The 27,834-nt window shown below is 32.7% G+C and overlaps 3 protein-coding genes and 1 long non-coding RNA gene across 15 annotated transcripts in view; 2 read left to right on the top strand and 2 right to left on the bottom strand.

The window, feature by feature from the left end:
* The first annotated feature begins 2,159 nt into the window (after positions 1-2,159).
* LOC107029360 (B3 domain-containing protein At2g36080-like) lies at positions 2,160-6,743 on the top strand. The gene is made up of 3 exons (XM_015230755.2): positions 2,160-2,927; positions 3,569-3,861; positions 5,893-6,743. Exons 1-3 carry the CDS (start codon positions 2,225-2,227, stop codon positions 5,941-5,943), a joined length of 1,047 nt encoding a protein of 348 aa, XP_015086241.1. The 5' UTR covers positions 2,160-2,224; the 3' UTR covers positions 5,944-6,743.
* A 1,114-nt stretch (positions 6,744-7,857) lies between these two features.
* LOC107029711 lies at positions 7,858-14,665 on the bottom strand. Of its 10 annotated transcripts, none has more exons than XR_003574431.1 (7): positions 14,374-14,665; positions 14,214-14,283; positions 13,882-14,078; positions 12,314-12,404; positions 8,804-9,026; positions 8,611-8,722; positions 7,858-8,477 (listed from the first exon to the last, which is right to left on the bottom strand). It is a non-coding gene; the product is annotated as an uncharacterized LOC107029711 (long non-coding RNA). The 10 variants fall into 10 exon arrangements; XR_003574433.1 differs by having other exon boundaries at positions 14,209-14,283; XR_003574436.1 differs by having other exon boundaries at positions 8,804-9,021; positions 12,314-12,385; positions 14,214-14,665.
* Positions 14,666-18,370: 3,705 nt separating this feature from the next.
* On the top strand, positions 18,371-21,476 carry LOC107031025 (protein trichome birefringence-like 8). Its single transcript, XM_015232217.2, has 4 exons — positions 18,371-18,696; positions 20,399-20,788; positions 20,888-21,046; positions 21,126-21,476. The coding sequence occupies exons 1-4, from the start codon at positions 18,404-18,406 to the stop codon at positions 21,457-21,459; spliced, it is 1,176 nt and encodes a 391-aa protein (XP_015087703.2). The 5' UTR covers positions 18,371-18,403; the 3' UTR covers positions 21,460-21,476.
* LOC107031024 overlaps positions 21,194-27,834 on the bottom strand; it is a 20,420-nt gene continuing 13,779 nt past the window's right edge. The window contains exons 12-18 of one of the 3 annotated variants that reach the window (XR_003574429.1): positions 26,864-26,964; positions 26,669-26,740; positions 24,203-24,352; positions 22,932-23,060; positions 22,260-22,430; positions 21,696-21,755; positions 21,194-21,615 (exon numbers count right to left, since the gene is read on the bottom strand). Coding sequence is in view for 2 of the 3 variants with exons in the window: in XM_015232216.2 (XP_015087702.1) it covers positions 21,511-21,615; positions 21,696-21,755; positions 22,260-22,430; positions 22,932-23,060; positions 24,203-24,352; positions 26,669-26,747; positions 26,864-26,964 (795 nt within the window). In the remaining variant the exon portion in view is untranslated. Of the gene's footprint in view, positions 21,616-21,695; positions 21,756-22,259; positions 22,431-22,931; positions 23,061-23,087; positions 23,273-23,352; positions 23,390-24,202; positions 24,353-26,668; positions 26,748-26,863; positions 26,965-27,834 lie in introns of those variants that run through there. The other 2 variants (XM_015232216.2, XM_027911765.1) reach the window with 2 other exon arrangements.

The following is a 27,834-nucleotide window of genomic DNA, read 5'->3' on the forward strand; positions in this document are numbered from 1 at the left end:
CCCCCCCCCCCCCCCCACAAAAAAAAAATAAAAAAAATAAAAAGAAGTATATATATAAATATTAAATATTCAAATCATATAATTAACGATTATAATGGAACCAAACTAATCAAACGTACTCAATTAGTTTATTCTGTCCTAACCTTACTCGATAAATATATCTGATATCTATTAGTAGTAAAAAATAACAAATATTTCATAAGAATAATCGAAATATATAAAAATAAACTTAGATACAACGCTCTAAACAATAGAATACTATTTTTAAAAACCAGTTACAACATTTTATAGCAGTGGATATTAAATTTTTTCACTAATCGTTGGTATGAAAATTATTTTTAGGTGGTCCTAGGTTATTATTATTACGAAGATACTTACTATACGATGCATCAGGTGCAAAAACTTACTGTACGAGCGTCAGGCTCAAAATAAGGTGGTGGGTCATAATTTATAATAAAATTTTGGAGACAAAATTCTTTAAAGCATTTTAACTTACATACACGACAATAATAACAACAGTAATAATAATGATAATGTGAGTAATTTAGTCCTTCAGATATTTATATTCACATCATATGCAAGTCACAATTCCAATGAAAATTGAATTAATTTCAATATATTCTGACTTATCATAATTTTAATTTTAACTTTTAAAAAAATCTTCTGGTGTACGTAGAGTATCACAAAAACTTATACACTTATAAATTGTTCCATCAACAGTAAAACAAACATTTTCATGTTAATATTGTTACTAAATATTAAATATATCATTTTTTTATATCAATTAAAATAAAATTATGTAAACAAAGATAAATTTAAAAATTCGAGTCATATAAAATAAAACGAACAAAATAATATTTGAATAAAATTATAAAACTTAGCATGTTTGTTCACCCACCCACCACCCTTAGAAGTGGTACAGTGTCAGCTGGGTGGGCCTACTCACTTCATGATCTGTTTGTTTGGTTTAAGCACAAAGGCCTTAGCCAGCCAACAAACATAGTAACATGGCCTGTATTTCATAGCATTATACTCATCTATTCGAGGCAGAGTCAGAATTTAAATGTGAACTTAATTAAATTTAATAATTTTTCTTCTAAGAATATAGTTTTATAAAAAGATTTAGTAAACATGTACAATTATAGTAAAATTTGGAATTATTATAAAATTTAAAATTTTTAAGGTTAAAATTACAACAATATATAATGATATCTATAAGAAAAAGAATCTTTTTTTTTATTTCCCAGATTCATATGAAGATGCATCTTCTGCCAATTTCAGTGCCACCAAATATCAATTTTATCTTTTATATTTTGCTTCTTTCACTCATTATATTACACACTATATACCATTTTTCTCCCACACGATTAAAAGAAAAGGCAATAATCCCGTGAGTCTTACATATTCTAGTACATAATTACAGATGAAAAAAAATATTTGAATCATATCAATGGGATCCACGTGAAAAAGTACAATCAATTAATTTCTACCAACAACAAAAAAAAGGAGTTTTATTAACAAGCAACATTTTGAGCTGGTAACATAAATCTACTTTTAGACCGTTTTTAGAAATAATATTTAATATAACCTTATAAATAGATTTAAAAAGAGTACAATTATCCAGATTTTACACTGCTTTATGAATATAAAAATGTCATTTTCAAAAGACCATATGCTCATGTTAATTTACTTTTTCTATTTTATCTTTAATGATTTATAGCTATACAATTATTAAAGACTTTTTTCTAAATAATAAATTTTAATATATAAATTTCATGTTAAATTAAATTACTTGACATAAATTAAAATTAAAAAAATGTGTGAAGTTGAAACTGGACAAATAAAATATAAGAAAAAGTATACGTATGTGAATTTTCAAGATGGTTCACTACTCACTAATAAGAAATGAAATATTAATACAAATTTAATCAAATATAATCCAAAGTTTAAGTACTTACTAAACTTCATAAAGAGACAAGGTATGTGATGTATGAGTACTTGGTAGCTGCCTAGTAAATTGCACTGAATATAATGATTGATTTTTCTTCTTCTTATCACGCAAAATACCTTAAAGTAAAGTACTCTCGTACTTACATCTCTATCTAACCCCCACTCCCCCACCCCCTTAAATACCCACCTTTTCCTACATCATTTTTGCAAAAAAAAAAAAAAAATAATATAAAAAATCTACTTTTATTTATATCTCCCTTTTTTGTTCTGTGAAATGTCCATAAACCATATTTCTTCAGAAACATTTTGGTGGACCAAAAAACAGCCACCCTCATTCCCAAATATGTTTGAGTTTAACCTCAACAACAACATGAACAACAATAGTACTAATGAAGATGACGAGTTAGTACAAAACGAAGACAAATTTGAAGAAATTCCAAGAGATCATTTGTTTGAGAAACCATTAACTCCAAGTGATGTTGGAAAGCTTAACAGGTTAGTTATCCCTAAACAGCACGCTGAGAAGTATTTTCCTCTCAGCGGTAGTAATAATAGTAATAGTAATAATAATAATATTGATGGCGGTACTGAAAAGGGATTATTACTGAGTTTTGAAGATGAGTCTGGAAAATCATGGAGATTTAGATATTCTTATTGGAATAGTAGCCAGAGCTATGTATTGACTAAAGGTTGGAGTCGTTTTGTCAAGGAAAAACGTCTTGATGCTGGTGATATTGTTTTGTTTGACCGTCACCGGTCAGATACTGACCGGTTATTTATAGGATGGAGGCGGAGGAATATTACCTCCGCCTCCATCTCTACTGCTGCTGCAGTGCGTCATAACACTGCAGCGGCAATGACCGGAAATATTGGTGGTGGTGGAGGTGGAGGTGGGTGGGCCCACGTATACTACGGTGGGCATCCTTATCCAAGGGCAGGTGCAGGTCTTCCATACCAACCTGACTGTCTTCATGCAGGTATCATGTACATTACATTCCGTTAAAAAAGTAATTTTAATCATGTATAAATATTATAATTTTTCATCGATTGAATCCTTACTACTATATTATCCATGTATAATTTGTAAGTTTGAGCTATATATAAGTCACTGAATTTCTTCTTACACACTGACAGATTGGAGTTTTGTGAAAATTCAGTATACTTTCCAAATACATTGGAGATAATTAATTTTAGAATTGATCTTATTATTTTTGTTATAAATGGAATATGTATAGTAGCCCCCCTCCAAAAAAAGAAGAATGCAAAAAAATTTAATTTATTTTTAATGTGAAAAGAGATGTTCAATTATACCTTATCTTGGTGGCCATACATGTTGCAAAGAGTTGTATATTTTGTCACATTGCAGAAAGTTTGTTTTGTAGGTTTCTAACAAAGATGATGATATTATTTAATTATTGTATTATAATATAACAAGTGGTTACCTACCTGCATATATAAACACAAAAAAATATTGTTGTTTTTGTGTTTTTGATTTAGAGATTCTTGCAAATGCCATAGGTTTAATCAGGAGCTACAAAGAGCTGAATCTCAGTGGATTATGATAGCAAAGACTATTCGATCACTTACATTTCCCTATTTGTTTGTGACATAAATATAGGGAGAGGAGCAATGCAGAACCAAACTACAACAAGTGTAAACAATAACACAAGAAGACACGTTAGGTTATTTGGGGTTAACTTGGAATGTGAGGCCGATGATTCATCGTGGTCAGAGCCACCCCCGACTCCAGATGGTGGTGGCTCTTCTACATCGAGCCACCACCAGGATCATGGTCGGAGTCAGGATCAAGCTAGCCAACACTATTATCAATACCAATTTCAGTATTCAAAGCCTCATGTTGCTGTTTCAGCTACTGCTTCTTCGTATAATAATAACCATCACAATCACAAGGTACATACATGCCTTAAATTTATTTTATCAATGAAAAGTATTCTTTTTCTCTTTTTAGACTAATTAGAAAATTGTTTTAGATGTGACTAGTCTCAATTTTCAACTATGATTTTCCTGTTTCATTTACTGAGACAAATACATACAAAAATCTCTACAGTTACCCTAAGCTAGTTTTATTTTATAATATAAATATACTACTATATAGTAGTAATATATAATTCTAAAACTAGTATGTGCCTAACAAGTGGATTAGTTACAGCCAGATAAAAGTCATATTAAAAGTCAGTCAAAAATGATAAAGTAATAAAATCTTATGTTTATAGTAAGTAGTCTAGTTGAACAAGTAATGTTCCTTTTTGGAAGCAATCAAAATTTTTTTTAATGCTTTTCTTTTTTTAAAAAATGATGATAAAACTTTTAATTAGGAGTAATTTTTAATTTTTCTTTCTTCACATTTACATTCCTTTTCTAGTTTCTAAACAAAAGTTATCTTTTTCTTTTTTCATGTTTTTCTTTTCTTTTTCTCCTTTTCTTACACCTGTTGAGTCGTGTGAAATGAAAATACCCTGGGGGCTAAGCCTGGCATGCCTTTTAATAATATAGTATGTTATCATGTCAACTATTTCATGTGACCTACTTGGTTTTTTCTTCTTTTTTATTTTATTTGGGGGGGGGGGGGGATGTGGTCCAAACTCCTATACCTGTAATTTAAAAAGCTTGAAAGGCAGCAAACTACAATGTACCTAATCATATTTATTTTATTTTATTAGTAGTTCAAATAGACTAGAGGGTAGAGATGAATCACTATTTACTACTGAATTTTCCACTAAAAAATATTCCATAATTATTTTCATCAATATTTTAGTTGAATCAATGAAAAAAATAGTAATATATCCAAATAAAAAAAATTATGAAAATTCCCACTGTTTCAGTGAAATTTGTTCCATTGTATATTTTTTCTGTGAATTGATTTAGTAAAAATGACTTAATAATCATGATCAATTCATTATAACGCAATTTTTTTACTAATCCGCGGTGAAAAAACCTTTGTGTCTAATAATAATAATAATAGTAGTAGTAAAGTATACTACTTGTTATCTAGTCAACTTTGGTAGTCACCACCAAAAATCAAGTACTACTTTACAACCAAACCAAACTCTTTGCCATTCTAGAATATCTTGAAATAACACCAAACATATCAAAGACTTAAGCTACTTTGCAATGGACCATTTTAAGCTTGGATAGTGACAATACACATTACTTTTTTTTTATGATTGATTGAATCTCAATACTATTCCTTTCCCACCCCATATCCTTTTAGGTTTGAAGACTTTGGGACCCTAAAATTCAAAATTAGGTTTATACAAATAAAACTACATCTAGTAAGTTTCCAAAAGATAATGCTTAGGCTAGTTCAATATAATCTCCATTTTTTTTTAGTTTAGAAAGTGACAATTCATTATTAAAGTCAAATTCTCCTTTATCTATTTTCTAATAAAAGGGCTCTGACTAGAGGTCCAAAAATCAGTAGGAGAGTAGTGACATTCTCACTGCAACAAATAAATGATTTCACAGCAATAATATAAGTGTCATTATATTATATTTAGTGAAATAAAAAATATGGATATTTATAACAGTTTTTATACAAATATCGCTAAGAAATTAGCGATTTTGAATGTAATGATAGTACTTTTTATTATTACGAAATGTCTCTTTTGTTGTGGTATGTTTAGAATCAACTTGAAACACATGTCTTGTTTTTGTTAAAGACAGAAAAGTTTAATCTATTTATAATAATATAATCTCCTTTTAATGATGCTTTCAACCCTTTTAAACATGTATTTAATTCTTGATTCTTCAAATTGAATCTTTGCAATTTATTTGTAACTGGGCCACCAAATAACAAAAATGGTCCACTGCTGGTATATAGTATTTTATTAATTTTTTTTTATTTCTATAGTTTTTGAATGCTCAAACCTCTATGAAATAAATGATGGGATTGCTAATAATTATACTGTATGGTTGTAACAGGATATGAATTTCTCAAGAGATGTCAACCAGATGAGATATCACCAGGGATAAGATCTGTAGATTTGACAACCAGGATTGACTATTACAGGCACTTGGAATTTATTTTTATTTTTTTCTTTAAAGAAAAAATTCTTGAAAAAAAAGGAAAAGAAAATCCAAAAAGGGTAAAAATCCCAGATTTTCTGGCAACTTTCTCCCCCTAGAAAAAGGTAGTATATATCACAGAACTTTTAACACCTATTCCAAGTCCACAGGAAATTGAAAGAATGAAAATATTGGAGATGAAACTTTGAAAGAGACTTTATGGTGTCTGTGGGTCCATCAGATTATAGCTGACAAGATGAAAGAATATATATACATGGTCTACGTACACTCTATCCTCTGCACACTCCACTTGTGGGATTCTGTCGGGGTATTTTGTTGTATTTTGGTTGCTACTGTGGAGATTCTGCCTGAAGATTTTTGTTAGGGGGCTTCATCATAATCATGACAATTGACCAAAACTGAAGGATAGTAATAGTGAGAAGAAGAAGAAAGATGGTTCTTTTACCAAGTGGTGATGGTAGTGGTAGTGGGTGGTGGACTTGTCTTGTTATTGATGATAAGATGGATGTCTGTCAAAGCCCATTAGTCATTTAGGAGGACAAAAAATATGTTCTTTGCCAACTCTTGAAAGGCAACTAACAGTTTAACTGCTTTTCTTTCACATGTTGATGCTATGGCAGAATACTTTTTGTTCAACAGTAGTAGTAGTAGTTTGTATATGTACATTGTACTTTTGGTGTTTTCATGAATCATATGAAAATCTGAGGAAAAGACTCATCAATCTTACCTCTGTGAATTGTAAGTTTCATTTGTCACCAACAACCAGATAATCGCTAATAGTTCTAAATCGATAATCTTCAAAATCAAAACTAACTGATATGGGGCGCTATTTAAGAGTATATTTGTAGTTTGTATTTGAATATTCTTAGAAGTCTCTACTTGTCATTTATCACTGGCACCATAACTTTGCTGTTTCTAAACATTTTCTTATTTGCTAAATCTCCAATACATCTTTCTAAGGAAGCAGTTAATATTTTTATATTGTCTTTGGAGAATCCTCACAATCATTTTAGAGTTGAATTAGGTCCAAATTCCATTTTTTTTAATCCCCCAATGCCTACTCAAAGAAAAGATGATTCCAATATTGTCATTCTGTTTTGACATTAGAAACAGTCCTATATTTCACATTTTCTAGTGTTTTATCAAAGATATACGGGTTCATTCATGGATTATCCAGCAAGCAATAACTCCAAAAAACAGGAACATTAACGTTTTAGGTAAACGCGTATACTGTAGCTGGATCGTGAGATATGTGTCCATGTTTTTCTATGAAATTCTTGCGGAGTAATAAACACTTACTTTGGAAGAATCTGAGGACAAAGGCCACCACAAATGAAACATGAAGACGGCCATGTCAATCACTTTCCATATAGCACAGGCTGCAGGCTTTACATTCTGGTCACAAGTCCAAAACACAAGTTGCAAAGGAATTGGTAAGAATATAACACTATGCCTAGTTGAATAAATTAACCAAAAGATGAAAAGTTAGATGAGTATTAGTGTTACTTTTTTGTGTCAACAGTGGACCATTAAGCATCAAGAAAAAAACGATGCCCCATTGACTTCTTCTAAGGACTCACAGCAAGATTTTAGTGCTCCTACAAGTGGGAGAGTGTCACTAGATACACATACAAAATAGAGGTGGTGGGTTATCACAAGATTGAATGGACTCCTCTTGCAACAATAATCAATCATCACAGTAACAAAACATCTAATAACAGAATGGACCATTTTCTTCCATTAGTTTCCCTCAAGCTCTACATTTTGTAGTATGTTCTTTACATTTCTACATGCAAGTGGATCAAGTTGCGTCGTTTCAATCAGATAAACACCAAGAGAATGTACCTAGACAACACTTGATAGAATAATCGAATCACATGACTTGGTATTCTCCAAACTGGTATTGGAAACTAATTCACACATAATAATTGAAGCTAGCAGTAGAGACTAAGGCCAAAATTACAGTACATGCACTAAAGAAACATAGAATAATTCCTGATTCAGTCTTATGAAGGATCCACGATGATGATATGACTATAATTTATCGGACATGGTAGAAGATTCTTATTACAATGTGCTCAAATGAAGACCCATGTGCTTGACAGATTTCAATCAAGAGACAAATTCCATGACCCCGCCAACATATACCTAATAAAAACACCCACAAACAGTCACATATGGGTCCGGACTACAAGTGCTGAAACTATCCTAATGGAAAGCTGATGGCACATCAAATAAAGATGGCAAGAGATGAACGAACTTTATCAGAGGAGGCTCTAGACACCGCGCAAGACACCTCGATGATAGATTCAAGGGCTAAATCATTATATGCTTTTGCTTTAGAATCTGCAGCACATACTATGTGGAATAAAGTACCAAATAGAAGTCAATATTTGGGTGGAAGTCATTTTCAACTATCTTACATCCATTCCTGGCTCACCTGACCTGTTTCGGTCTAGTCCTGCCTCCTCCATCCAAACCTGAAATCAAACTACAGATTTAACTTCAAGCCACCAAATACTCCAAAAAGCAACTAAAAAGCTCAAATGACAACTCCCTTCCCACATGCATTTGGTGAGGGCACACATTAGATAAGCTTATGCATTTCCTGACCTTACACTTTGAGGTTCAATTGATGTCAAGCCAAATCACTTTTACAAACGAGAGCCTCAATGAGTTGAACCATTTGCGATGTAATTTCCTTCCCCCATTTGCCCACTACATACTGAAAGCAAACCAAAACAGCATCAGTAATTATGCAGAAGTCCAAAGGTCAAGTTCGTATAGAGTATTTAAGAGAACTCACAACTTGTACTTCAGATGCCAATATTGTTCTTTGGCTGCATAAGTGTCCTTATGCAATTTAGCGTCCTCGTTTTTTCTCCATACTTGTTGCATATCTTCTTGATATCCCACTATGAAACCTTTAAGTGCATCTTTATATGTTGACGCTCTTGTCATGTAAACACGCTGTAATGCTGGTTGTAGTGTCTACTGTCTCCATTTCACCTCTTGCATCCATAGCTAGGCTAGAAAAGATGTCAGAGGTTCAGAACTCAAACTAGAAAAGATTCAATCGGAGTTAACTACTCATTGAAGAGACTACAAAAGAAGTCCAACTAATTTATAATAATATTGTATTAGCAAGTATGTGCTATAAGGCAGATTGGAAGAAATAGAGATTCAGAATATGGTTACATGCGTTTCTAGTAAACTCTCACGCGGTTGTATTATATCCAGGATACATTTAATTCTTGCAGTTTTTTTAAAAGCAAACTATAACTTTAATATTTAAGACTTAAGGCACTCACTGACCAAAAAGCTACCCGATTGTTCATACCTGAAGACAAATAAATCATAGAATGAGAAGCAACAAAAATTCATGTAAATTCAGTTTTCCGTCCTCTAGGTTAACCCAGTGTTTTGGACGGCGAGAGGCGACAAAAGGCGACAAGGGCCTGCCTCGCCACGCGGCGAGGCGCTTCCCTTTTTAAATTAAGGCACCAATTAATATCAAAAATTAAAAATATTTAATTGCATATATAAATATCCAAAATCTTAATAGTAATAACACATATTAGCAAATATTCAATTCAAAAACCAATAGTAGATACTAAAAAGTCTAAAACTTTAAAGACCAAATAATTCAAAATACAATACTAAAAAACTTTAAATGCCTATTCTTCTTCAAAACTATCCAACTCTTGAAGAAAAGAACTCAAGAAGAACTGAAAAGATCAAAAGAAGAAGAAGAAAAAGAGGTATACCTTAGGTCCTCAGTGCAGCAACAACTCGAAGATGATGGAGAACAGGAGAAGAGACGCGACTGGCAAATTTTGACAATAGAAGAGATCGCGAAGGGAAGAGGAGTCGGGGAGAAGAGATCGCGAGGGGAAGAGGTGTCGGGCAGCAGCAAATTTTGAAAATAAACAAAAAAACCCTAATTTTGACTAATATTGTTAAGTCAAATCTTTTTAAAAAATTTAAATCAAAAAGGCAGCGCCATTTTTGTCGCCATTAGCTCGCCATACCTCGCCTCGCCTCAGTGTGGAATGGCGAGAAAGGCTCGCCTCGCCTCGCCTCTCGCCTTAGGCGAGAGGCGCTCGCCATTCACAACACTGGGTTAACCCAGCTTTGAACTTTAAGTCCTGCCTCACTCCCTACTCAAAGTTGTTACAGATGAACTAAAAGAGTATATAGCAGCTACAGTCCTCTATATAAGTCACTTCTAACAGTCTTAGTAGATGAAATAGGAGAATGAACTCATTGTAATTGTCTTCTTCTATTTCTCAAACTGAGTCAGCTTGCACTGGAGTGAAAGCCTGTGTTAGGATTAATTGAAAAAAGAACTCTACACCCACACCGTGCTTGAGAGCTCTCGAACAAGATGATTTGGAGGCGACTTTCTATGTGAGCTTTTCATAGACAATATGGCCAGCGGAAGCCTCCACATAAGGTTACTCAGACCCCTAAACTCCCGTAACCCCTTTTATGCCCTCCTAAAAACACCCAGGAAAAACCCCACCAAGCAAACTAAACCCCTTGAACCTATTGTATACCATCACGGAAAATCCACGGCTCGTTGGTCTGTGGATAAAGTTGATCGTGTGATAGTAATTATTTTTGGATAAGGTATAGTCCTGAGAATTTATTGTATGCTGTTGTTGGTAAGTTCTCTTATGGATGGATGGAAATACAAGAATTGTGCAAGATCATTCCTATGCAATGTGAGGTAATTATAAGATTTGTGTGCAAATTGCAATAGACATGTTCTTATTCGATTGACATTGCTTTAAAATTATGTCCACTTGTTGTCAAAGCGTGCTTAGTGTCTCAAAACCAAGGATGGTTTCTGTCGAATGTATCATCATAAGTGGGTTCCTTGGTTTGATTCGGAAGAAGAAACTTCCATTGCTTCCTAAATTTCTTTGTAAAGGAATCCTAGCTAACTTGCTCCATCAATTGGGAAGTCATTACATGTTGAAATGGCAACAAAAAACAAAACAAGGCCAAGTTATGCGAGGGTAAAAGTTGAAGTAAATTTACTTGGTGAATTCCCAAATAGATAACAGTAAGCAGAATTATATGTCTAAGCATTGTAAAGAACGCAAATTACAAGGGCGTAATATGGTTTTCGAGTCTTACATCCTCAATTAATTGAGGAGACGCAAGGAAATAATGAAGGCAACTGTGATGTGGAGAACAATGGGAAAAGTGTGGAACCAATGACAAAGGGAAGGCTCCTCCCAAGGTGTTAAAGAGTGGATGAGCTGTAAGGAACGTGAGTGATAAATGGAGATGGCAAGAAGTTAGAAGTAAGAAATTTACTGCCCATAGATCTTAAGAACAAAATTCATCGAAGGATGACAATAAGGCTTGTTGGAGTCCCACATCAGTGGGATAATAAGCACCTTGGTCTCGTCATATGGTCTTGGGCAGTTCTCCCTTCAGGAGGTAGCTTTTGGGGCAATCCCAATTCATTGTTTCCAATGATGAGACCCAGCCTTATATTGTCCATGCTCCAGATGTCCAATCATGGATGTCTGGGGGGTTCGATTCCCATCCTAATAAAGGAACTATGGTTCCTACACAAACTGGGAAACAATTTGCAGCACTTGTTGATGAAATGGAAAGCCAAGATAGTGATGCAAATTGACAGCATTGGTGGAGGTAATTGATGCCTCAATTGGAAAGGGGAAGGTTAATCCTAATCCTACTGGGATTCAATTGCGGGCAGAAGCTAAGGATTCTAATCCTAAAGGAGCTGAAGTTGTTGGACATGGAGACAAAGAATAGGTGCAAAACTCAAAAGATTTAATGATGAATGCATTTTCAAGAATTTAAAGGACCTATTTTGGAGGTCACACACTTGATCAAGAAGGAGCCACATCATGCTCCTTAGCTAATATCTTGTAGCTTGGATGATACTCCACTTAGAAGATCCTTTAAATTCTTGAATTTTTGGGCTAAGCATGAGACTTTCCCTGACTTAGTGAGGCAGCATTGGAGGACATATGTACAAGGGATTTCTTCATCATCTTTCATCACAAATTGAAGAATGTTAAGCAAGCTTCGATAGGGTGAATTAAGGCCACACTGGGGGACACTAATAAAGTCATGAGGTTCAATGAAGAATGTTTAGCAAACTTCCCATATTTTCTTACTTCCAGTTGTTGCTTATGTCTTCATATGTTGTGTCTTTGCTTTCTTTGAGTTGAGGGTCTTTCAGAAACAACCTCCTCTCTAATTGACAAGGTAGAGTAAGGTCCGCGTGTTAAAGGCAAATAATTTGTCCTAAATCAATCAAAGAACTAACCTTGGAAAAATTAGTGATTTCTTCACTTCTTGCAACTCGTCATCCATTTCCTGTCCAATTTGCTTGGTGGAGCTGCACATTCGAAAATCATCTGGTGCAAAATAGAGGCAGATAAAAGCAGAAGGAAATCTCACCATTTGTATTCAAGTACAGGTCATAACAGTCAGGTTCTTCTGCATCAATGTAAAACATACTTTTTTTCTTCTTTTTTTTTTGAAAAGAAAGATGATAACACATTATCAAATGCAAATCCAACAAAAGTCCTTCCTGGTTATAGAGTATACACTATACAGTATAAAACAGAAGGTGCAAGTAGATTTATATATGATAATAAGGAGTATCTAAACCAAAACACTTGTACATGTGAAGTGTACATAATGCACAAGTATTTAAGCACATAATCTTGTATTAAAGCATATGACAAAGTTCATTTTCTTTTTTCTCTGTTAAAGTTACACACAAAGTCCATCTTTCTGCTAAGCCAGCTTCCTGTGAGTAAGCCAGTGCTAAAAAAATGGACCAAGGAAAGGCTAAATATTCATTGATATAGATGCAGTGCCAATTTCTGCCAATTGTAGCGGTGACTGGTAAGCACTTCAATTAATAGTTTGCAGGATTTCTAGAATAGGAAAATGCTTTTTCTTTAGAGTAAAGACTCTTCACTTGATTCTTTCAGCCAGCTCAGCGGATGAGTGGCTGTATTAGACACCTCTTCATCTTACGGCTAGTGTGCTATTTGAGATACTTGAAGATGGGTGTAGCGATAGAATGTTGAGATACTTGAAGATGGGTGTAGCGATAGAATGTTTTGAATCAATAATTCCTTAAAAGTCCTTGGTAGTAAATATAATACAGTTATTCTATACATTAGGCCTTAGCAGTAGTAAGACTGAGTTGAAGTATGTAACTGATAAGCAGACTTTTTAATATTCGGATCTGGTTTACAAATAAAGAATATTGAGATCCAAATGACATCCAAAGTTATAAATTACCCAGGCAAGTTCATAACACCCTTTCAACATCTGATGGTATGAACATATTCTTTTGCTTTACATCCCACAAACAATACAACAAGAAGGATTCAGTCAAAGGCAGTCATATGAATTTTATCAAAATAAGAGAAGATAAGAAGAGTTCAAACATAGCGTGACTAACGAGTCCAATCTAGAATTTTATTATGGAAACACTTACACCTTTCATCTGGAAACTGATTCTTTATATTTATCATCATTTCAATTCCTCCTTTCATATGGAAACTGATTCTTTATATCTATCATCATTTCAATTCCTCTAAAAACATAGTTATGAGCTAATTAGCATTTTCATCCAAATAACCGTATCTTAACAGTTAAGACGCTCCATTCGTAATATCTAATAATCTTCTCTGAGTTGGTTTTGATGCATTTCATATAACAATTGGCTCATGAAACAATATATACAACTAAACAATGAGAAGTTCTTCCAAGTTCCAACTAATAAAAATACCTACTACAGATGCACTTTCACTTGCAGTATGTCTAGTATATCAGTCGATAGATTAGCAATACCAAAAGCTAAACATTCCATACCTTGTTTTAGCAATGCAAAAGCTAATCAGTGACCCTATCAACACCACATAGAAAAGGTCCTTCCCACCAGAAGCAATGCAAAATCCACATGCGGATTCAGCCTCAATTATACACAAATATTAAATTCAGAACCAATTAAGTTGCAATCATAGCTTCGCCTCTACTGAATTCCCACTTAAAACAGCATTATGAGAAGCCTGACGAAAAAAATCATAATCAACCGTTACTTTACAGTATTAGTTTGCTAACGCAAACACAATTTGAGAATTCACAATCAATGAAAAACATTACTATTAACCTAGAAATACAATTGACGAAGCTTACTACCATACTTTTCTCGATCCATAGATGAAACTGAACCATCGAAAAAGCAGAAACGCCCGCACTTCAGATCTTCCATGCCTGAAAATGCACGTCCATACATATAAAAAAGTTATCAAAATCAAGCTCAGTTATGGTTTGAGTTTCTCTCTCGGGCAATTTATCAAACACCTTATGAAATTTGCAACTCCAATGTTTCTTCGAAAAAACTGAAAGTGAACAACAGCTCAGGCGGGAGCAGAATTTGAATTTAGTGGAATTCTAATCACGGAATAAATTGTTTCCAATACAAAAAAAGTCGGGGCTGAATTCGTAATCAATCCGATAGCTCCTCCCCGCAAATATTATTCGTAATACTACTCGTGGCGGAATTAAAAGTTTTATGAAAAAAAATAAATATACAAAGAAATCAAAGAGATTTTAAATTTTTAATTATATATATAAAGATTGTAATTTTACATGAAAGTTCATATAAATCCATCAATTTTATTTGGCTTCGTCCTTATCTTGCATGCACCTAGACTATGGATATATTTGCAAATGGCATAATACATAAATATACATATTAATTTTACTTTAAATTATATTTATGTCCTTTAATTTTAGATATGCACAAATAGACACTTAAAATTTGTATAAAATGAACAAATAGACACACATGTACCATATGTTATTTTTTGTCGTACATGGTGTCCTACGTGTATTGTTCTATGTAGGACTCATGTGTTTATTTATTTAAAAGTTGAATAGTTAAAGTGTCTGTTTGTGCATTATGAAAGTTGGAAGTCAAAGTTAAAATTTGAAGCCAATTTTAGAGTCCAATATATGTATTATGTTTTGCCCAATTGACACATTTGGACTAATATCAGTTGAGACTATGTTTTTAAAATATATAAAATAAATAAATAAAAGTCGGTGATTCTAAATGCTTGAAGAAATATATAAATTAAAATTATATTTTATAAAAATAGACAATTAGAATGATTATTTTAAATAATTGCTCATTTGCTTCTCAATTTACTTTGTTTTTATTCATTAACAACTCGTCCTTCTTCTCTTTTTTAATAGTTACAATTACATTTGAAAGAATTTAGTAGGTGGATAGGTTCCTCAAGACTATCAACGTTGTTCTAAATATTTTCTTTCTTAAAATTAAAAATATTAAATTTATATTAAATTCAAAATTTTCTATACACATAATTTTTCAAGTATTAAGATTCACCAATCTTTCGATTTATTTTATTTTATATATTTTAGAATAATCATTTTGTTAAATAGTTAACTTTTGTTAACTTCAAAGACTAAAGCACACTCTTCAAATAATTAAAGGTTAAATGTACACAAACCAATAAAACAAGGACAAAAACTGAAATTATGCAATAATACAGAGATTTATATCACCGTTTTTCCTTTTTGCACAAATGCAATTAATTTACATCATATGCAATTAATTTTTATTGTATTGACCTTTAATATTATTGATCTAACGCTAATTTACATCAATTAATCATAAGTTGTATAATGTATCAATTATTAAAGGTCAATACAATAAAATTAATTGTATATTTTGCAATTCATGCTTTGAATTATTTTTTTTTGAAAAAAAAAAAGAGAAAGTAAATAATATTATATTTTTTATCCATTAGAAATACTAAATACCTCAAAAGTCTTCTTAAATTCTAGTTGATATGTCATGTCATTAATAATCATTTTTAAAAAATACTAGACCTAATTAATTCATCAAACTTATGTCTCTAAATAAATATATAAATTACATGAGAATTTATGAAGATTATAAGAAAAGCAATTTCAAAAGTCTAGTAACTTTATATATTGTCACCAAACGAAATTCAATGAAAAAATCTCTGTGTGCACTTATTACCTGATAATTTTAAAATTTCTAACTAAATCATTTGAAAATTTTAAACAATTCTTTAATAAAAATATTTAGATAAATTTGTATGATTGACAAAAAAAAAATTAGTAAGAAAGAGAAAATTATTATTAACTTTTTCTAATTTTATTTTTATTTTTTATTCTTTTATATTATATTATATTATATTATATTATATTATATTATATTATATTATATTATATTATAACTTTTCATACAATTAAACATCAATAAATAAACTAAAAATTAATTGAATTTACTTATTTAATTCATAGTATACATATTATATGAGATTAATATACTGATAAATAAAGATCAAAATTTTATTTTCTATAAATATTATTCACTTACTATTTTCCTTTAAATAAAGATATTGTAAGTATATATGGATTTCAAAGCACTCAAATAACTATTTTATAATAATTAAGTGACCTTTAATATTATTGATTTATTATACAATTTATGATTAATTGAAGTAAAATTAGCGTTCATGAGTGATTTGTATATCATCGTTTTTTGAATGTATGTGTTTAAAAGTATTTAAAATTGATGAGATTATAGTACAAATGCATTCTGCATAACATAAAAAAGTAAAAAGTTTAATTATGATAAAAGATTTTAAGTATGAAAATTTATTCTTAATAAATTAATTCAAAAAATTAAAAACAAAAAGGATCATTATTTTAGTTTAATGAATTAAATTAGTCTATTATTAAAAAGAGACTTTAATGACATGTCATACCAACTAGGAGAGAGTGATGCTTTTGAATTGTGAAGTATATTTGAACGAAAATAGTGATAGTTGTGTGATATTTTGATCCTAAATGAAACATAAATGATATTTTAAGACAATTTTCGTAACTTGGGTGACCATTTGGGGAATTGACTCATCATAGTAATTATAAATAAAAGACTTAAATTGGACCAAAACACCCTTTGAATATGTTTAGGTCCATAACCGTCATCCCATTAGTCGTCTTATTAGGAAAAATTACACGAAATGACAAATATTCATTATATATTATGCTTTATAACTATAGTTTTGTATATTTATGATTCACGCCTACAATTCTTAAATTTTGCTATTTGATTTTTAATTATGAAAAATCAGGATTTGTATAATTCAATTTCTAATTGTATATATTCAAATTTTGTATACATATGTATACAATTTGTTGATATATTTGATTTGTACAAGTTATGAAAAATTTATAATAAATTATCTTATTTGTATTTTATATTTTAGCAAGCAAAAATATACATAGAGTTTTGAAAAACTCCTATGGCAAAGCGAAATATACAAACAAAATTCTGAATAATTCCTAAATGTTTAAATACAAAATGTTTGTACTTATCCTATTTATATATTAGAAGCGAATTATACAAACAAAAATATCAATAACAAATAATAGCTAAAAACATAATTAAATTTAATCTTTGTACTATTTATGAAATTCTCCTCTCTAATTAGGTCCGTGTAAGCATGATCAACGAAGTTATAAATCAAGCTTTATCTTTTTACTATTTTCCATCTATTTAAACTACTTTTTGTGTCTTTATTATATAATAATAATAATAATGATGAGTATAATAATATACTATAGCCAAATTTTGGGGCAAAAAGATATTTGTTCCATAGTACTTAAGGATATATTATACAATATTCTTACTAATTATGTCATATATTAGTGTCTTAATTAGAAATTTTCCTTCATAATTATGTCATGTGTTAGATATTGCATTAATTTCCAAATTACTCCTTCTCTCAATTTATATTGTACTTTTCTTTTTAAACCGTAAAAAAAAACATTTTTATAATTAGTAATTATTTAATTTTAAAATTTCAATTATATCCTTAATGAAAATAATTTAAAGACACAAACATCTCAAACTTATTTCATAACATAAAATTGTGATTAACTCCTTAGTGATATTTAAGGAAGACATATTTGATTTACGCCAAAAAAGGAAATAGTATTACTCAATACTCTTATAAATTTAATTAGAGTATAACTAGGACTCTAAATTTCTTTTTAATGTCTTTTCCTAAATCTTAATTTGAATGTTTATAAAGAAATTTTATATATTGACTATTCACAAAATTTAAACTCAGATCAAATTACATCATATAAATTAATATCGAAGTAATAATTTTCCTATCATCACTCATTCTCCTTTTATATACATAGCAACAAAACATACCTTTTTAATATATTTTCTCCTCTTCTCATGGATCTCCCACCACTTTCTCATCAACAAGAAAACAACAAGAATAATAATTTCTTGTTAAAATTTGTAAAGAAATATATGTATCATGTATTATTTTTTCTATTTTTATTCTTTTCTTCTATTCTTTTCTACAATTTACTAAGCCCACTTTATCATGACCCTCTTGTAATTAGCAATATTGGTTTTTTTGCCAAAAATTCTACTTGTGATTACTCTTATGGAAAATGGATTTGGGATGAAAAATATGTTATTGATCAATATAATGAGAATTGTCCATTCTTGGATCCCGGTTTCCGGTGCCGGAAAAGTGGTCGGCGGGATATGGATTACCGGAAGTGGCGATGGCAACCTCAACATTGTCATCTTCCAAGGTAATAATATTAAGTTTGTTTGAAAATATTTTATTTTAGGTTAATTACTATCTGCATATATGTTCCATGCTTTATTATATTCATTTTTAGAGAATACATTTTTTTTTTGTCTTTCTTGTATTGTTTTCTTTGTTATAATCGTAATGTCACATTGACTAATTCCACAGAGTAGGGTGACCAGTTGAACACCATTTGTTATACCTTACCGCAAGATAGTAGAGTATCTGAAGGGTGATCAGTTGAATATCCTTTGTCATACCTTGACTCAGTTGAATATCCTTTGTCATACCTTGACTAGTTAAACAAGATAATGGCGTACATGTAGTAAAGGGTGACCAGATACTGGCATAGATGTAGTAAAGGAGGGTGATCAGTTGAATACCCTTTGTCATAGCTTGACTAGTTCCACAAGATAGTGGCGTACATGTAGTGAAGGGTGATCAGTTGAATACCCTTTGTCATACCTTGACTAGTTCCACAAGATAATGGCGTACATGTAGTAAAGGGTGACCAGATAGTGGCTTACATGTAGTAAAGGGTGACCAGTTGAATACCCTTTGTCATAACATGACTAGTTCCACAAGATATTGGCGTACATGTAGCAAAAAGGGTGGCCAGTTGAACACCCTTTGTTATAATTTTGAACACTCTTAATGAAATTTCTAGCTTCATTACGGCCACCCATAAAGGCTAAAAAGTACATGGGAAGAAACCTCCTAATGTTTTCTCTAATGAGATTGAACCTAAAATCTCATGGTGTACAATCTACAAGTTGTGCAATGTTAACCTTTGAAGATTTCTTAGTTTCGCTAACAAAGAGATGAATATAATAATAATTTAATGGTGAGAAAGACAATGCATGTATTGTAATATATATTTCTTGAACTCCTCACCTTCCCTCAAAATAAATCTAAATATTTTTTTCTTTCATATATACTAAAAGTGTTGTGGAATTTGAAAAGGTAACAAATTGAGAAGGACTTTTAGCTACCTTAGAAGTTAATGTCAATGCAACAAATTGGCTAATTCAAAAAGCAAGTGTATGTGGCTTTTCTCTTTTATGGATATATAGTGCTTTCATGTTGTTAGAAATCATGAGGTGTGAAAAAGTTGTAGCTTTATGATTACATTCACCTTAATTTGTTACGCCTTTTCACACTGAGTGCATATTAATATCATTACCAAATGAATCTTTAATCTTAAAAGTTTACTAATGTTTTGAGTGTGAACATTAGTAATTGGGTTGCTAGAGGCAACTTTGGCAATGATATTGAGCAAATCGTTCATCTGATTTGCGTATAGTTAATTCAGAGGATCATGTTATTTGCAATAAATTTTAATGTATGAAATAATAAACTTCAACCACAAGAAGAAATAAGAAGTAATAAACAATATGGATACAGTTATGTTTCTCCCTTAATTCTTCTCTCCACATTTTCTTTATGTTCCTTTTGATCTATGAATATTCTTCGCGATTCAATGGTTGAAAGATTTGTTTGTTTATAACTTTGATCTCTTTATGAACATCCCAAGAATTTGTGAGATGTTTAAGACGCTTATTTAAGTAAATATATTATTCTTAGACGTGAGACTAGAATTTGGTATAAAGTATTCTCCAAGAACCCTAACTAAAATTGAACTCATCTGGTATAATCCGGTATAGTAGAAAATGGACCCAAGGACTAACATTTCAATGTTGCAGGTTCAATGCAAAGGATTTCCTCGAACGTAGTCGAAATGGTCGAATAGTGTTTGCTGGAGATTCAATTGGAAGAAACCAATGGGAGTCAATGATATGTATGTTAGCACAAGGTGTATCTAACCAATCCACCATATATGAAGAATTTGGAAACCCCATAACCAAACACAGAGGCTATCTCTCTATGAAATTTCAAGAGTACAATCTTACTGTTGAATATTACAGAGTACCTTTCTTAGTAGTCGTTGATCGTCCTCCCGCGAATGCATCGAAAGAAGTGAGGGGTGTGATCAGGCTTGATAAGCTGCATTGGTATTTCACAAAGTGGGTTAATGCAGATGTAATTATATTCAATGCTGGACATTGGTGGAATGAAGATAAAACTATTAACATGTATGAATCCCAAATGCTTCAGCAATAATCAGATATATCTGTATTCTTTTGACCATAAGAACTTCAGCAATCACTAACATTACACAAAATGTATTGCAGGGGCATCCATTTCCAAGAAGGAACAACGGTGAACATGACGATGAATGTAGTGGAAGCTTTTCAAAGATCATTGAATACTTGGGCGTCGTGGGTGATTCAAAATACCAAGCCTGAAAAGAGTCACATCTTCTTCCGCAGCGTTTCACCAGTACACTACAGGTAAGTACTTTGTATGAACTAATCAGTTGCAACACAAATACACTATACTAAGACTGAATTTGGTAAAATTGATTTGCAGGGATGGAGCTTGGAATGAAGGTGGCCATTGCCACACAAATACAGCACCGGAAACAGAGTATACTAAGCTGGAGAAAGAGCCAACCAACAATATATTCATTTCTGAGGTAGTTGAGAAAATGCAAAATACAAGAAGAAACATGACCTTCCTAAACATCACATATCTAAGTGAGTTCAGGAAAGATGGTCACCCTTCAGAATATCGTGAACCTGGCACCCCGGCTGGTGCACCACAAGACTGCAGCCACTGGTGCCTACCGGGAGTGCCAGACTCTTGGAATGAACTTCTTTACGCCTATCTACTGTTGAATGGATATAAAACCAAGTTGAAATGAATTTGACGGTGGAACTATATGATTAGCTGTTTTCGTATGCTTTAACCTGGGCTATTCATCAGCCTTTTCAGTTGGATTCACCTCAGTTCCCATTTCCTTGACTTTCTCAAGCTGCCTTAGGAGGGCTAATCTGTCTGGTCCATATGTAGAAGGTATCTGCCAAAAAGGAAATCAACCAGTTAACACAGCAGATAGGCTCACTAAAATTGACAGGAAATTCATGATCAAATACACACCAGAGATGGCATATATCTTCGAATTCCAGCCAACATAGCAGCATGCCCAACTGCTGTAACCTGCAAGAAAAATCATCCATGTCAGCTTGCACTGTATCAAGCTCCATGAGTAAAAGAGATGCAAAGTGCTGCAATCATATAGCTGGTGTGGAAGGAGAGAGAGAAAGAGCTTGAGCTTTGTTTAAATGGGCTATTTTTCTAATTGCAACAGCTGAAAGACTTCAGCTCAGAAAATGCCTTCAAACTAGTTGATTGAGCATCAACTGTGCACCTATTGTTACTAAAAGCTTCACTGCACTTAGTAATATATTATACAAGCTTGAAAAACCATGACGCTCAGGGAATAATCAATGGTTTTTTAGTGCCAGTTGAAGGTCCATGTCTTCACTTACAGTTGATATGCACCTCAAATTCACATACAGATCTTGGACATGCATGACAATGAAATTGTTTAAGAAAAAAGAAAAATAAAAATAAGCAGAATGAACTATCTCTGTTAATCAGCCAGTTCTGTGGAGCTTAAATTTTTTTGCCTGATGAGAACAATGGATTAGAACTACTTACAGGGAGAAGCATAAGAAATCCAATAGGTACAACTGATGCCAAGTCAGTTAAAGTTCTCCGCAATGCTTGTTTCTCTTTTTCTGTCAACTCATCCCCTACTATGGACCTCCGAAGGAGCCCTAAAGCTGCAGCAACATCGATAGCGAGAAGCTGAGTTCCTTGCCAAACATCCTGGACATGGAAAATTTATTACTCAATCTGAGTCTTAATAGACAACTAACAATTCTTACTACTAACTGCTCCTGAAGATAATGTGCTGATTCATGGTTTACAATAGAACAGTAAAACATGGAAAACGTATGTAGTATAAACTCTATTTTGAATGCTTATAAGAACAATAAAGAACGGAAAATGAAGGTCCGGACAATATGGAGACAGATAATAAAAACACACAAAGTACTACAAAAAGAATGAACAAAATGAGCACTAGCAATAAGAACAGGAATAAACAATTATCTTATAGTAATAAGCCCATGGAGGAATCCAAACCGAATGTGATTCCATACATACTGATGGAAGTTCTCTTTCTTTGACAATTGGTGGAGTTAAAAGCTAATTAAATGGGTCACATGTCTATCCCCATACCCATTGTATTTTCTGAACGGTAATTCCACAAAAATTGACATATGACGCAATACATAAAACAGAAGAAAATAGATAAGAGCATAATACCGTGCTAGTTTCTTTCAGTTTGTCTAAGGATTTCTCAATAACACTCTCCTTTTTCTTCTGAAGAACCAATTGAGTTCTTTCAGCTCCTGCAGGATGCGTGGAAGTGCGATCCACCTTCTGACTTTCCTCCTAGAGTAGAATGCATCAACAATAAGCTAATAAATTTTCAGGGATATAATAAACAGATCATGTATCTCAGTAACACCACTCTCTGGAAAAATGGAAATATATAGAAAATGAACTCAAAACATATGAAGCTGGGTCATGAATGACCTAGGCTGTGAGCTGGAGGTATAGAAGCAGTATCTATCATTTAAGTTACATAAGAGCACTCCATGCATCTGAAATTTCTTGTCCACAATTCAGAAAGAGATCAAGAAAGGGGATAAAAAAGGCAGATGGATGGCTGTCGATCAAACACCTGAGTCTTGCATAGCTATCTCCAGACTTTGTGCAATCTGTGCATATTGCAAAGAGTTTTATTGTTTTTTCTTTGTATTGACATTAGGTTTCAAATGTTAAGAGGAGTGACTATACAATTAAAATTTACATGTTCAACAGCGTCCTTCAAAAACCACCAATACCCAAACCAAACTCATAATGTGAGAACTGTGGAAAATGCAACCAAGACACTTGATGAATGTGAGATTCTAACAAAAGATGATCACAGAACTATAAAATTAAAACTCCACATAGAACATAAAATAAGAGTACCAATTCTACCTACGCCTTATACAGATTAAACATGGAAGTTCTCTTCGACTTAGAAAAGAATCGAAAGTTGAAGCTCTTACATAAGAGTTTGTCCATTTCTTTTATGGGAATCAACATTAAAAAAACCTCAACACCTGGAAAAATAGGCCATCCCATTATGTAGCATAAATTAAGATGATCATAGTTTTTCCACTGTTCATGTATTATCACAACAGTAGTTACAAATAGACAGGAATAAAGACTATAGACCAACAAACCAGTTTTTAATGAATGTATTTTACTACTTTGACAAGCAAGATAAACCATGTTCAACAAGATGGATGGAGTGGACGGATATACGTCAATTAACTACTTATATATCATCATTAGTCGGATAGTTGTCATGATAATCAGCACAGCCTAGAAAGTTTATACTGAAAATGGAAGAGTAGCATCTCAATAAACATTAACAAACTTCACAATATGAAAGTTGAAAGAGACAAAAAGAAAGCGAAATAAAAGGACAGTGCATCTTACAACATGCTCGACACAGACCTTATACAGCAGTTAGAAAATACCTCCTCATACTCATATTGATCAGCACTTCTTTGAACCCGCTTCTCCAGTTCCATTAGCTCACTCCTTAATAGTTCAAACCTTCGAACTTCAGTTGACTTTGAATCCATAACGCCTGTACTCTCTGAAAGTTCTTTAGAGCCATCATCACCCTGCACTTAAAGAATGATTCTCAGTGACTTGGAAGATAAAATCATCTTAACAAATTCATAGAAAGTTGAATTATAGAAGAAGTTGAATAAATGACCAGCCTAAGGAGGAGAAAGCATGTGCAACAGTTACGGGGAAGCAACTTCATTAAGGTGCAAGCAGACTCAAGAGGGGACAGTATGCAGTAAAAGGGGTTACACAAAGGAAGACATGACTGCTTACATTTTCAGGTGAACAGAATCAACCAAATAAAACCATATCTGTTCCTTGCTTAATAAATCTTCATTGAACCATGTTATTACTTGCTTTCCATAAAATTACAAAGGTTTCCAGTAATCAGTGCTTCAGTTTCTGTAACGAGAAATCTAATGACAAATTCAACTGAAGTTTCCAATTGCAAAAATATTTGCCTAGTCAATAGTTGAGCAACATGGAATATCTTTTACACAGACTGAGGTTCAAACCACCCATTTCATTCACCAAACAAAAACCAAAAGCAAGCATTTCTAGCTTCTTGAAGTACTGAAACACAACAAGCGATATACATAACCAAAAGGAGAACTAGCCATGACTAATGAGCTAATCTATCACTTATGGCTGATAACAAGCATTTGAGCATGTATCTCAACTTTGAATTGTTATTTTTTTTATAAAGGAGGTGTCCAAGACAACTTGCTGGCACCTCGACCATTCCACCGTACTCGCTAACTCCAATATACCAGGTAACTCTGTCCATTAAAGCTTACACATATGGCAAGAAATCACCTAATATATTTTTCTCTCTGCTAGGATTTAACCCTTGGCCCTTGGGTCTTCAAAGTTCGTCCACTTCATTGACCACAAAGCCACACCCTAGGGACATATCTTAACTTTGCATTATTTATAAGTTCCAAGTAAGCCCATTTATTTGTCTAGAGTGAAAGCTAGAGCAATATGAAGTAATATATAGTTTCTGACCCATCTCAAAGTTGCATGTGGGGGAGAGGAGATACCACTCCATAATATGAAACCGAAGTGTAAAAAAGGCAGATAAATGAATGGTGTTACTTGAGAATAAGCTCAAGTTTGGTTCTAGTGTATAAAAGAGCAAAGAGAAGGACAAAATGCTCCAGACCACCAAATTATCAATTTAAGATGTAAAACTAATGCAGATGATGAAAACGGTATATTTAAGAATAAGCACAAAATTTGGCTTTTCTACGGACAGAGCAAAGGAAAGGAATACATTCTCTATCACACACCCACACAACCACAGGAAGAATGTATGCATAGAAGAAAAACTTTTTGTAGAGAAACGGCAGTGCGAGAGAAATTAGAGAAGCAAAACAAGGAAGCAGGTACTTCCTTTTACTTTCACAAAAGATGAATAAATTGAAACAAATCTATCCAATCACTTTTGCAGATCAAAGAAAGATATTCATCATTTCACTACTTTAAAAGTATTGAGAGCCATAAAACATCACTCCCAATGCACACATAATTGAGAAGCATGTTCAGTGTTCAAAATCTATGGCACTGCATTCATCTATCCATAGAGAAAAAACAGTTATAGTTGGATTCAAGTGACATATCAATGTCATATAACTGCAAATTAGATGATACATGTTGGTCAGAAGCTCTACAATAGTCTTTTAAAGGATAAAACCCCGGAAATGCCTGGAAAATTATACCATAAACTATTAACAGTTTTTTTTGTTCTTTACCAAAAACCCTTGGAAACTATATCATACAAACTATTCAACAGCTCCGGAACGTACAAAAGTATGCATAGAGGAGATCATTTGCAATCTAGAAGGAGAACTAAGAGGAGAGAAATAGAGCATGGTTAGCCACTGTTAAGCATATTACATAGTAAAATATTATCAAACTCCCAATAGTTTGAGACCCCAAAAGGCTTTTATCTTAAATTAATCAACAATCCCCCAATGAAAGAACCTACTCCCTCCGTCCTAATTACTTGTCCACTTTTCCTTTGATAGTTGTCCCTAATTACTTGTCCATTTTGACAAATCAAGAAAGGAAAATTTCTTTTACCTATTATACCCTCAATTAAATGACTAATTACTTTGAAAAATGTAGAACTTTCATCCACTTCATAATTAATTGGGGTAAAATGGTAAACTCACTACGTCATTAATTATTTTCTTAATAGGTATGTCAATTCAAAAGTGAAAAAGTAAAAGGGACGGAGGGAGTAACAAATTTGAGATCAGAAATATTACTGAAACAAGGATTTGCAAACATACATGCCAAACTAAAAAAAGAAGCCCAAAATATACAATGGTAAAAGTAGGCATAGAGATAGTTCAAAAGTATACAATCTCATTAGGAGTCGATGATGCCTGGTCTGCTGATTTGCTAGGCCGACGACCAACGAAGCTCCATAATCCCTGTATCCTAACACAAGAATCCACAATAATAAAATTATGTGTGTCCGGGGGGTGGGGGGATTAGCATAATACTGGTACTAAGCTTGGCCTTTATCCCAAAATAAGAAAAAGAGGTGAGAATACCTGTTATTCCCACTCCTATTTTGACCATCCTTGTTGTCCTTGCGTTTAGAGAACTGTTGCTTGTCCCCACTTGATGATGTAGACATAGTAGCATCTTCTTCCTAGTTCATGCATACATCCAAACAGGAAACAAGAGTTAATCCCACTTCAGAGTATGCAAATTATAGATTTGTTAAATTAGGAGTGCAGAGTTTTGTCAACTATGGCACATAATTTGTCCAAAAGACTCTAAAAGATGCAAAAGTTGGCTTAATTGCCTTGTGCATGCAGGACGAGCATCCTGAAGATGATTATATGGATTTTCCATGAAAAGAACTCGCGATTTTGTGCTCTGCAAGGGATAAATTTGGTTTTCTTTTCCCCATTACGAATTTCTTTATTGGTCAAGATAACAAGCTTGGAACTTTTTAAATTCAATGAGTGCTTGAAATAGCAGCAGCATTGCTACATAAAGTTTTGGCTTATTTGTTGGAAAGTACGGAAACTAAAAGAAGCTTTCCACAGATCTGAACTTCATATATTACTTAACGTGTTTAGTCGGAAAGACAATCTGGTGACAAAATGTTCCCCTTTTGTAGGCACCTATCCATTTGTATGCCCTCTTATTTTCTGGTGTTTCTGCTATAATGTCAAGTTTCACTAAGGAAAATGATTGACTTGCCATGCGAAGCTAAGGGGGCTCAAAGCTAATTTGTAAGTAACGATGTTGACCTTTTAAGTTAGCAGCCTATCATCACTCCATTTATGTCTTTGCATCTTAATAAGTTTTTGGCAAGTTTACATAGCTGTCTATGTCTTTTGCCAAAGAAAACCAACACCAAAATCAACAGAAGAATTTTATATATTCAGTTGAAGTCTCAATCTCCTTCTTTCCCAGCAACAATTATTCGTTAAAGTAAAACTGGAAAAAAAAAAGAGAGAAGGAATTTTATGGAAAATAAGAACTAAAAAGAACAGCTGTAATTCCCTCC

The sequence above is a fragment of the Solanum pennellii genome, chromosome 9, assembly GCF_001406875.1.
Source record: "Solanum pennellii chromosome 9, SPENNV200".
Classification (NCBI taxonomy): Eukaryota; Viridiplantae; Streptophyta; class Magnoliopsida; order Solanales; family Solanaceae; genus Solanum; species Solanum pennellii.

Bases quoted from the DNA above. Each gene is read 5' to 3' on its own strand.
- LOC107029360 (XM_015230755.2), top strand. From the start codon at position 2,225: ATGTCCATAAACCATATTTCTTCAGAAACATTTTGGTGGACCAAAAAA. The intron at 2,928-3,568 runs GTATCATGTACA...ACATAAATATAG, and splicing joins ACCTGACTGTCTTCATGCAG to GGAGAGGAGCAATGCAGAAC. The intron at 3,862-5,892 runs GTACATACATGC...TGGTTGTAACAG, and splicing joins ATAACCATCACAATCACAAG to GATATGAATTTCTCAAGAGA.
- LOC107031025 (XM_015232217.2), top strand. From the start codon at position 18,404: ATGTATCATGTATTATTTTTTCTATTTTTATTCTTTTCTTCTATTCTT. The intron at 20,789-20,887 runs GTATGAATCCCA...AATGTATTGCAG, and splicing joins GAAGATAAAACTATTAACAT to GGGCATCCATTTCCAAGAAG. The intron at 21,047-21,125 runs GTAAGTACTTTG...ATTGATTTGCAG, and splicing joins GTTTCACCAGTACACTACAG to GGATGGAGCTTGGAATGAAG.